At 54.0% G+C, this 11,695-nt stretch overlaps 1 protein-coding gene across 6 annotated transcripts in view; it reads left to right on the top strand.

Moving 5' to 3' along the window:
- The first annotated feature begins 1,855 nt into the window (after positions 1–1,855).
- The window catches only part of CTIF (cap binding complex dependent translation initiation factor), a 149,031-nt gene continuing 139,191 nt past the window's right edge, over positions 1,856–11,695 (top strand). For 3 of the 6 annotated variants that reach the window (XM_039566815.1, XM_039566811.1, XM_039566810.1), the window contains exon 1: positions 1,856–1,996. In XM_039566815.1, the coding sequence (XP_039422749.1) occupies positions 1,991–1,996 (6 nt within the window). In that variant the 5' untranslated portion in view covers positions 1,856–1,990. Of the gene's footprint in view, positions 1,997–2,760; positions 2,822–7,719; positions 7,958–11,695 lie in introns of those variants that run through there. The other 3 variants (XM_039566813.1, XM_039566812.1, XM_010395367.4) reach the window with 3 other exon arrangements.

The following is an 11,695-nucleotide window of genomic DNA, read 5'->3' as shown; positions in this document are numbered from 1 at the left end:
ATGGAGAGGTCCCAGCATGTGGGGCCAGGATGTGCTGTGCGCACCCAGGAGCTGGATTTACACGTGCCAGCGTGTTCACGCGTTAATATTATGGGCTGGTGTTCTCCACAGAGAGCGAGCTGCTCTAAATAACTATCTGAGATGAATTGTTTCCAGGTTAAAGCTGACACTAAAATTACAGAAAAATTATCATTAACGCAAGAGTGGGTCCTACCTTTTTTTTCCCCCCAACCTGCTCCGGTGCACCAGGAGCATTCCTGTGAAATCCTGGCACTGGGGGCTGTTGGTTTAGGGGCTTGGGGGCTGGAGGGGATGTGGGGAGGCTGCGTGAGGAGACGAGCTGAGAAAAAGGGATGTGGGCAGAGTCGTTTTCTGCCCTGGTGAGCTCTGCTGCTCAGCTGTCACTGGAGAGATGCTATTGGCACTTGAATAAATAATTAAACCATAGTATGGTCATCGATAAAAATATGAAAATCTAGGCAGTCCCCCTTTGCTTAAAATACAACAAAACAAAAAGAATCTGGATCTAAATTAACAATGTGCTCTCCCAATTACAGCCACCCTCCGGTGAATATCAGGTTGTCATGACAACCTGCCCAGCAAACGATATGGCCCAAAATAAAGCACAGCAGGGAGAGAGATCTTAGGAATCCGATTTTGCTGTCAAAGTAGAATTAAGGTTTCTTAAGAGGCCAGCATTTCTGGTGAATTTATGGCTGCAGTCCTTCCGTTAATGTTCATTAACGTGATCCATTTATCCGGAGGAGTGTGACAGAGCCAGACAGGGAGCAACAAAGAATCCATGGTTAGAAATAAAGTTAACCTTTTGAATGCAACCCAAACCACAAGAAAAAGGGGATGATTGTTGGGTGGGTGTTTTTGAGAGCCTGATGTGGTAAGTAGAAGGTGGTTTAAATTGCTTGTAGGAACATTTCTGGGTGGCTTTGAGCACTGGGGCTGACGGGATCCAGCAGGCTAGAGGGATGTTTAAAAGGTGCTTAAATTCTGGTTTTACATTTCTTGTCTCAGAATTTTGTGTGTTGTTTATATAGAAACACTTGGCTTATCTGCCATGCACAGGGACCTTGGCAAGCTTGAGAACTGGGCCTGTGCAAACCTCACGACATTCAACACAGCCAAATGCAAGGTCCTACATGTGGGTTGTAGTAATCCCAGGCACAAACACGGACTGGCTGGAGAATGCATTGAGAGCAGCCCTGGGAGAAGGACCTGGGGGTGCTGTGGGGGAGAGCTGAACCTGCCTTGACCCTGAACCCCCCGTGGCCTGGGCTGATCCCCAGCGTGGGCAGCAGGGCAGGGGGGATTCTGCCCCTCTGCCCCGCTCAGGTGAGGCCCCACCTGCAGAGCTGCCCCAGCCCTGGGGAACAACAGCACAAGGACCTGGAGCTGCTGCAGCCAGTCCAGAGGAGGCCACCGAGATGCTCCAGGGCTGGAGCCCCTCTGCTCTGCAGCCAGCCTGGGACAGCTGGGGGTGTTCAGCTGCACAAGAGAAGGCTCCAGGGAGAGCTCAGAGCCCCTGGCAGGGCCTAAAGGGGCTCCAGGAGAGCTGCAGAGGGACTGGGGACAAGGCATGGAGGGATAGGACACAGGGAATGGCTTCCCAGTGCCAGAGGGCAGGGCTGGATGGGATATTGGGAAGGAATTGCTGTCTGGGAGGGTGGGCAGGCCCTGGCCCAGGGTGCCCAGAGCAGCTGTGGCTGCCCCTGGATCCCTGGAAGTGTCCAAGGCTGGGTTGGATGGGGCTTGGAGCAGCCTGGGACAGTGGAAGGTGTCCCTGCCCATGGCAGGGGGTGGGACCGGATGATCTTAAGGTTCTTCCCACCCAAAGCATTCTGTGATTCTGTGAAACATTTGCAGCCACCTTCTCTTCAGCCCAGTGTAACACCCCCCGCCAAAGCCCAGCTGGATGCTGCTTTGTCGAGAGGAGGAGGGCTGGGAGAGGATGCAGCTCTGAACTGAATCCCGATGGATGCAGGTGAGGACATGCGAATCCGTGTTTTCCCCGGGCGCTGTGTGTTGGGTGGGTTAACACCACCCCAAATGCTGCTCTGAGCCCCGGGTGGTCTCTCACCTGCCCTGGAGGGTTGGGGGTCCCAGGCTGCGGGCATCTGGGGGTTCCCTGTCAGATCCCCGGAGTGCAGGGCCCGGGGGTCCCTTGTCACATCGCGGGGTTGTGGGATCCGGAGCGTGCCTGCTAGGTCCCCGGAGGAGTGGGATCCGGGGCATCTCTGTGAGACCCCGGGGTGCGGGACCAGCGGGTCCGAATCAGATCCCCGGGGGGGTGCGGGATGCGGGGGGTCCCTGTCAGAATCCGGAGTGCCGGATCGGGGGGGGAGAGGGGGGGATCCCTCTCAGATCCCCGGGATGCGGGACCCCCGGATCCCTGTCACATCCCGGGACTGGAGGATCGCGGGGGTCCCGGTCAGAGCCCAGGCTGCGGGATGTGGGGGTGTCTCTCTCGGAGCCCCGGCGGTGCGGATGCGAGAGGTCCCTGTCAGATCCCGGCGTTCTGGGGTCCGGGAGGCTCCTGTCAGAGGCCCCGGGCTGCGGGGTTCGGGGTGTCCCTGCGGGATCCCCGCCGTGCGGGCAGGCCGCAGCCCCGGACTACATCTCCCGTCAGGGCCGGCGCGGGCCGCGGGCGGGGCGTGGCGCGTCACTGCCCGCCGCCCCGGCCCGTCCCTCCGCCGAGCCGGAGCCGGAGCCGGAGCGTCCTCCCGGGCGGCGCCCCCGGAGCCCCCCGCGCCCCGCGCCGCGCCCATGACCCCCTCGGCGGGGCACTGACCGCGCCCGGCCCCGCACGGTAAGCGCGGCCCGGGGCGGGACGTGACACAGCACCGGCCGGGGGGGCGGGGGGAGCGAAGGGGGGCAGCGGGGGGAGCGAAGGGGGGCAGCGGGGGGAGCGCATCCCGGCTTTTGTCTCCCTTGGAAAGACGAGAGCCCCGCGGCGGGGTGGGGGTCGTGCCGCGGATGGAGCCGGTTTCTGGTCGGCTCTCGGTGCTGGCGGCGTCCCGGCGGCCTCGCCCCGCGGGGCTCCCCCCCCCCCCGCTCGGTGACAGCCCGTGCGTGGCCGTGGGGGCCCCGCGGGATGTGGCGCTCCCCGGGGAGCGCTCCGGGGCTGGGCTCGGGTGTGCTCCCGGCCTCTGGAAGCTTCCCGGCCGCTCCGTCTGGCTGGAGAGGGGCAGTGCTGCCCCGAGCCCCGCCCGCGGCGAGCCCCCCGTGGGCAGGAGCAGAGGGACCCCGTCGCGTCCCCGCCGCAGGAGCCGCGGCCATCGCGGTCCCGTGGGCCCGCACAGCGGCAGCGCCGGCACAAAGCTGCCGCCGGCGCATCCCGGCGGGGCACGGCCCCGGGGGATGCCCGCGGCGGGGTGGTCCGGGGCCGGGAGCAGCGCCCACCTCGCGGGAGGTGCGGCCCCCGGGCTGGGTTCGGGTGTAGAGAGCGAGGGCTCGGCAGAGACCCGATTTTGTTGTCATTTTACGGTTATCGTTTTCCTGCAGAGTCACTCCGGCTGCACGTGGTCTCGGGGGCCGTGGTGGGTGACAGTAGGGGACAACAGATGCTGTGGCAGCGGAGCAGCCGGCAGTCGTGGGATGTTTTTTGCCGCAGCTGCCCCCAGCAATGCCGAGCGCTGGAGGCACAGTTGTTGGGTGTCACTGGCCTCCCCGTGCCTCAAAACTCAGTCCTTGCAGTTGTTTTTCTATACAATGAGACTAAGGTTCACCTCCCAGGGCTGTTCCCTGGGTCAGGCTTCTCTGGAAAGGGTGAGATTCCCACCAGTGAGATCCCACACTGGATGAGGCAGCAATGCCATTTAGATTGGAAAGGGACAGGTGTTGTTTCTCAGCGCCCTAGAACCTGGGTGCTTCTCTCAAATGGGCCATTTCCACGTGTCCATGGGTGCCACGTTCATTCCTTCTCAGTAATCCAGGCTGCTCTTTCTCCACCACTCAGACAGGTGTGGGATGAAGCTTGAAATCACAGCCTTGTTAACAGAAATTGAAGAGATGGGGGGAAGCAGAAGATAGACTGAGCTTCCAGGTTGTTTCCTTCAAAGCAAAGATGCCAAAATAGGAGCGGGTCATTTAATAGTCCCTTGTCTACGAAACCTAGGAAGGCTTTTTGCTGGTGGACCATCCTCTGAGCATCCAGATCCTGGCAGGGGGTGTCACGCAGGATGGAGAAGGAAACATCCCACTCTGCTTGTGATTTATGTGACCCTGACAAGCAAATATTCACACATTGTCACCAGTGAGTGGAAAAAGCCATTTTATTGTGTCCACCCACATTATTTTTCTCTCTGAGGATCATAAAGGCTTTGCTCTGCCATTGCTGGACCCAAGGTCCAAGAGCAAAACCTTGTGCTGCATTTTATCCCCTCAAGCCTTGGGTAAGATTTGTAGGCTGTGGTTTCCCTGCACTGAGTTATGTTATCTTTGGCACAGATGAGCAGTGGCTGTTTTGGGAAGCTCAGGCTGTACATTTTTTTTTTTATCATTTATAAGATCTCAGGTTTCTTTTAAAGCAGAGGAGCAGCAGTTGGATGCTGCTGCAGGTGAAGGTGATGTGAGGAAGAGACTTCTCTCAGATGAGCTGGGGGTAAAATCCAGCACCCAGGAGCTCTCCAGCTGATGGAAGACTGGAGAGACTATATGTGGAGATGAACTGAACCCCAGCTCTGCCTTGGTGATGTGTGTTGGGAGAGGACTGCGGTACCTGAGAGGCTTGGCTGGGTTTGGCACGTTTTTTCCCATAGCGGGGTCAGCCTGATCAGAAATGGGATGGGAATGGTCTATGGAGGGTTCCTGAGAGCCAGGAAAAGGAGAATGCAAAGCATGGAAATGTCCCTGATGGATGTTAGCCCTGGATCCAAACCGTGGAAGTTTGATGGTGGGGTGCTGGGCTTTATCTCCAGAAGTCTCTCCTTCAGCACTTGGTCTTGGATGAGGATAATACTATTTTTTTGCTCTCTGGAGCATCCTCACTTTGGGGTGAATTGCATGGTTGAGTTCACTCTGCTGTGGTCTCCTGGTAAGGACAAATTTTGCTGTGTCGACTCTCCCCTTCTTTCTCATTTTGGGTCTCTCTCTCCTGTTTCTCCTTGCAGCCATCCTTGCTGCTGCTTGGTCTTTTCCCAGCAGGAAGAGTGTGAAATTGTGGTAGTTACCACTGGTTGAGATTTTGTCTACAGGTCTCTGCAAAGCAGCAAGAAAACCCTCCTGGACCTAATTTAATTTCATGTTCTTGCTGCTCAGTTGAGTCTTTGGGGTCCTGTGCATTTGTGAGGAGCTGTAGCTGAAAGTATAGCAAGACCTTGTGGTTTCTATGGAAGCTGGGGGCAGCTTTTTCAGGAGCTGTTTGGGATACATTTAACATTCTTCCTGTCTGTTTTGATGGAGTAATGAAATAGTGTTAATGATTTCACTGTTCTTCAGTTTGGCAGAAGTGTTAAGACTTTATTTGTGTTAAACCATCGTTAAGTTTCAGAGTTAACAGTTTGCTGCTCTGTTTGGGCTAGCATCAGGCTAGGGGAAGGACCACAGAAGACTGGAAGCATTGAGGCTTCTGGATGAGTAATCTCCATAAATGCCTTGGGATGTTGTTGTGAAACTCCTTGGAGAAAGGGCAGTTCTGCCACCTGAGGATAATTAGCAGATTACTGTGTCATCTGAAATGAAGGGCTACTGTAGCCAACCAGTCATCTTCTGTTTGTTTGCAACCCTGGCTATTTCTATTTATTTATTTATATACATTTTGGCACATACATTTATATATATTCACTTACAGCATAGATGCCTTGCTGGTGATCCTAAGAGAACTGTGTTTCCTGCTCGGTTCAGACATCAATGGCAACAACATTGGATGTTCTCAAAACTTTTGTGCATTTAAGCTTCCCTGCTAAAATGAGAAGTTTTGTTTCTTTCATGTCTGCTTTGGGCTGTGCCATGGTCAGTCTTGGCTTGCTGGATTCTGCATTGTCATTGTCGGTCTTCTGAAACGTAGAGGTACCTCAGCAGTGGCCAGGAATGGGAGGTGGTGTCTCTGTCATGAATGGATTGCAGAAAATTTATTATGGAAAATGAATAGATTTTAGATTTTGCTGCTTTGAGTTAGCTCTTGGAGAGTCCTTTCAGGCAGTCCATGGACCACTGAGATTTTAGGCACCACAGGTTGTCTGGGGGTAGTGTTGTGCTCACTCCAGAAAGGCCAGTGCTCCCTGTCCTGCAGAAACAACCCTCGGCCTCCCTGTCCCCCAGGCACGTAGCAGCTGTGGTCCAGGAGAAGAAGAACCTGGTTTCTGAGCTGGTGGGAGAACCTGTGCTGACAGAACCAAACTTCTGCTATCTCTGCAGGACCAAATCCTGCCACACCTGTCGGCCAGGAACCTGCTGCAGGTGTATTTCATAACGTGCAGACACTTATCGAGGGCGTCTCCTCTGTGGCAGCTGGCTCAGCTTCATCTCCTTCCCCAGCGTGGTTGCATCCATGCAGGGGGGTGGTGGTGGAAAACATCTGCATTTCCACCAGGATGGGAAGGGATATGGGTGGGGTAGCGTGAATGTGGTGGGGCTGTCCCTGGGATGGGGAGCAGGGGTGGGTGGCTCTGTGGTGTCCCCCATCCCCTGGTGTCACGTCATGCCTGGGTGACCTGAGGATGCACATGGCTGCCCACAAGCTTCCTATTTCTCACCAGTGGGTTGAATGGGTTTATTGGGTTTGCATGACCAGGTTTTGATAATGCGGGGGGGGGCGGACTACTGGGGTGGCTTCTGTGAGAAGCTGCCAGGAGCTTCCCCCATGTCCAGCAGAGCCAATGCCAGCCAGCTCCAGGACAGACCCCAAGGCCAAACCCATCAGGAATGATGGTGATGTCTCTGGGATGACAGATTTAAGAAGAAAATAAAGTTGTTGCCCCATTGTAGTTGTGGCCAGAGAAGAGCAGGATAAGAACATGTGAGAGGAACATCTCTGCAGACACCAAGGTCAGGCCAGGAGGGGCAGGCGCTGCTCCAGGTGCCAGAGCTGAGATTCCCCTGCAGCCCTAGAGGAGCCCACACCAGAGCAGGGGATGCCCGAGAGAGGCTGTGATCCCAGGGGAAGCCCATGCTGGAACAGGGTCCTGTCAGGGATACAGTGATCTGCAGAAACAGGAGCTCATGCTGGATCAGGTGTCCTGGTAGGACTTGTGACCCTGTGGGGGGACCCATGGTGGAGCAGCCTGTCCTTGCATGCACCCGTGGAAGAGTGATCCACATTGCAGCAGTTCATGGAGAATTGTTGCCCATGGGATGGACTTACACTGGGGAATCTTGTGGAAAACTGTTTCCTGTGGGAGGGACCCCATGCTGGAGCAGGTGAAGGACTCTGACTCCTCTCCCTGAGCAGTGGCAGGAACATCTTGTTCTGAGCTGATCATAACCCTCATTCCCATCTCCCTGCACCACTGGGGGAGGAGGTAGAGCTGGGAAGGAGGGAGGGATGAGAGGTAGGTGTTTTTAAGATTTATTTTACTTCTCATTATCCTGCTCTGATTGTGTTGTTAATACATTCAGTTAATATCCCCAATTCAAGGCTGTTTTTCCCATGATGGTATTTGGTGAGGGATCTCTCACGGTCCTCATCTCAACTCATGACCCTTTTGCTCTGTTTTCTCTCCCCTGTCCAGCTGTGGAAGGGAGTGAGAGAGCTGCTTTGGTGGCTGCCTGGAATCCAGCCAGAGTCAACCCACTGCAATTGGCCTTAATACAAAAAGAAACCCAAAAAACAACCAACTTCTCCCTCCTTCTGGATCAGGCTCCACTCTCTGGGACTGATTTGTACAGACTGTTCCACCCTGGAGAGGCTTCACCACCACTTGGAGCCTGCCCTGCGCCAGAGCAAAAGCTACTGGGGGACACATAGCTGCTTCCCCAGGCACCTGCGATGGGGAGCCATTAGCAGGTTCGTAATTAATTCTGAAAAATGCTTTTGAGCTCATGAAATCCTGGAGGAGCTGTGTTGCTTGGCTGGCATTCACTGGGACTGTGACAGAAGCTTGGGAGAAGCTGGTGTTCACATCCAAGCTGCCGCCAGTTGTGTTGGGTGGCATCTGGCTTGGGACACGAGTGCTCGGGTTGGCGTGGGAAGGGTGGCTGTGGAGGCTGTGGCACAGAACAGTGTCACACTGCAGCAGCCAAGGTCCCTGACAGCTGCTGTGCCATGCCACGTGTCAGGGGTCACACCCCATCCAAATTAGTGTTGAGAGGGTCTGCTGCAAGGTCAGGCAGTGACAGGGCAAGGGGGAATGGCTTTAAGCTGAAAGATGGTAGATTTGGTTTGGATGTTAGGAAGGGAACTCACCCTGTGAGGGTGGGGAGGCCCTGGCACAAGGTGCCCAGAGGAGCTGTGGCTGCCCCTGGATTCCAGGAAGTGTCCAAGGCCAGGTTGGACCAGGGGCAGTCTGGGATAGTGGAAGGTGTCCCTGCCCATGGCAGAGAGTGGAATGAGATGAGTTTTAAGGTGCCTTCCAACCCAAACCATTCTGGGATTCTGTGTTTCTATGAAGTAAGCAGTTGTGACCCCGAGTGTTTTACATAATTTGATTAAATCTCACAAGTCTGTCTGTGCTACCACAGCGCTTTTGAGCTACAACAGAAATGCACTGCAGATGTTTCAGGGGGCTTGGCTGTCACCAGACTGAGCACCTCTCTTGTGAAGCCAAAGCTTTGCAAGTGACGTGGAGCGGTTTTTGGGTGGAACAGCCGTGGGCGAGACTGGGGCTGGGGCAGCTTTGCAGAGCTGGGATCACCTGTTGCTGTGGCTGCGAGCTGCTCCTTCTCATATGTGGTCCATGGGGATGTCATTTTGGGGCCACCACCTTCTGCAGGTGGCCTTGAAGGATGTCAGTGTCTGCAAAACACTCCTTAGTGTTTGTTAGTCAGGAATCTTGCAGGAATTATCCTGGAGTGAATTTTAAAGGATTTTTTCATGCTTCGTGGAAGTGTGTGCTCCAGTCACTGGCAGGAGTGTGGTGCAGTCTAGGTCCAGCCAAGCCAGCCCAAAGCAGTAGTCTGAAAATCATGGAATCAGAATCATCAAGGTTGGAAAATACTTCTAAGAGCACCAAATCCAATCACCAATCCAGTACCACCACCATATCCACTACCAAGCCATGTCCTCAAATGCCACATCCACATCCTTCTTGAACATTTCCAGGAATGGGGACTCCACCACTGCCCTGGGTAGCCTGGCCAGTGCCTGACCCCCCTTTCAGTGGAGAACTTTTTCCCAATACCAACTTCCCAGTGCAGCTTGAGCCCATTTCCTCTCTTCATATCATTTGTTGCCTGGAAGAAGACTCTGACACCCACCTGGCTGCACCCTCCTGTCAGGGAGTTGTAGAGAGTGAGAATGTCCCTTCCAAGCCTCCTTTTCTCCAGGCTAAAATGCTGGTTTGCTTTTGGGTGCTGCATTTCCTTGTATTACCCATGCAGAAGCAAACCCCCCGGGGCCAGAGGACTCGTGGGCGCCGTGTCCAACGAAGCCCGGGAGCATTTTAATAACATGTCATCAAAAATACCATGTTGTGTGTCTGGGCAGGAGGAGAAAAGGAAGCAGGAAGGGTTGTGGTTGTGCTGTGATTGTCAGCTGGAGGTTAATAACAACGTTTGTTGTTTAAGAAGGTGTTTGCTTTGCACAGTGAGAGGAGAGAGGAGTGTATGCCTGAACCCACGGGAAGTGTATTCCCTTAAATCAGGGAGTATCGTTGATCCAAGGAGTATCTCTTCCCAGCCAGATGATGGCCTTGGAGGCATCTTTGCTTGTATTTTTCTTTGGCTAGGGAAGCTGGGTCGGTGATGGTGAGACTTGCAGCAGTAATTTTTGCAGCAGGAGGTTTTACAGCAGGATGGGGAGGCTCGGGGGGTGCTTTAGGAAATGATTTCTGTATTCTTGCCATGTGCACATTTCATCCTTGCAAGTGAGTAGACGAACCAGGTGAAGTTTTTAGGGTCCCGGCTGTGATGTCTGCAGAGGCCTCTAAAGGAAGAGGAGGCCACAGATGTGCATGAAGGCCTGTGATGAGGCAGTGGATGGTTTTCTCTCACAGCTTTTCCCCCTTCTTTTGAGATCAGCAGTTTCTCTCACCCTGACAGCAGCTCTGCAATGAAACACACACTTCTGGAAAGCTCTTGTGGTGGATGTTGAGTTTTCCATCTCTCCCTGCATCCCTGCTCTGTCCATCCCTGTGCCAGCCTGGCACAGGCAGAGGAGTGTTTTTCCTGCCTGTGCAGGTGCTCAGAGCAGCATCAGCCGTGGGCAGGACATCACAGCCCTGTGGAGTGCTTGGTTGTCAGCAGAGCCGCAGCATCCCTCCCTGCCAGGATGCTTTCAGTGCCAAGATTCACCTCAAGGCACTGGTCCTCGCCCTGCTTCTGCATTTTGGAGCATCTGCAGAGCACACATCGTTTTTCTCAAAATTGGTTCCGAGAAAAAGCACTTGCTTCGCTTTTTTTTGATAAATATATTTTCGTCACATGGGGTGAAAGATTCATTTACTAACTGCAGCCACTTTGAAGCTTCTCCCCTGTTTTTGTGCTTGCCTTTTTTTTTTTTTCCAGTTAACAGAAATGAGGCTTATGCACTCAGACTGGCTGTCACTCACTATTCCTCCAGAAGTTTTTTTAACCCAGGGACTAACATTAGCCAAATTTGACAGAGGAGGGCACATCTTGGAGATAAGAACTTAAGAGTCTGTAAGAAAGAGGGTGGAAAAGGGAAATGCAAATTCCTTCTTGTCTGCAAGGAGGGGTTGCATCAGTCGTAAGCTTAAATAATATCTGTCTGGGTGCAAGCAGGTTGATTAATTCTTAAGTAAATTACCTTAGTAATTCACTACATTTTATTTAAGGAAGTAACCCAAATAATTTTGAACATGGGGGAGGAGGAGCTGGCTGTAGGGATGCTGCCAAGGAGGGCATGTTGGGATGATGCTAGGTAACTTTTAAAGGTCCCTCCCTACCCAAACCCATAGCTCCTCTCCTCTCCTCTCCTCTCCTCTCCTCTCCTCTCCTCTCCTCTCCTCTCCTCTCCTCTCCTCTCCTCTCCTCTCCTCTCCTCTCCTCTCCTCTCCTCTCCTCTCCTCTCCTCTCCTCCTCTCCTCTCCTCTCCTCTCCTCTCCTCTCCTCTCCTCTCCTCTCCTCTCCTCTCCTCTCCTCTCCTCTCCTCTCCCTCTCCTCTCCTCTCCTCTCCTCTCCTCTCCTCTCCTCTCCTCTCCTCTCCTCTCCTCTCCTCTCCTCTCCTCGTCCCCAGATTTTATGCTTGTGTGTGACCACTGAGGATGCAGTGAAAAGCTGGTGGCTGATTTCTCTCCAGAGTCTCCTGCCTGTACTGGTATCCTGCAGTTCAAAAGGGTTTTCCAGCCTTGATCTTAGCCTTGCCATATGCCTGCTGGGATGGATAATCAGGTATTATATATGCTGTGACTGCTCCTGATAGTGATGTTCCATGTGTTAACACCTACAAGCTCACAGAGTCTTTGCACACTGAGGTGTGGGTAAATTCTGTCCCCAAAAGCTTGCTCGGACGCTTCCCAGGCTCAGTGCAGGTTCCCATCTAGACTGAGGTCACGGCTGGCAGCATCACCTGGAGAAGATGAGGCAGCATTGCAGTGGCTTTTCAGCATCAGCCATGTTCCATGAA

This window comes from Corvus cornix, chromosome Z (genome assembly GCF_000738735.6).
Source record: "Corvus cornix cornix isolate S_Up_H32 chromosome Z, ASM73873v5, whole genome shotgun sequence".
Taxonomy (NCBI): Eukaryota; Metazoa; Chordata; class Aves; order Passeriformes; family Corvidae; genus Corvus; species Corvus cornix.
Note: the sequence above shows the minus strand (reverse complement) of the source record. Positions and strands in the feature narration are given on the sequence as shown.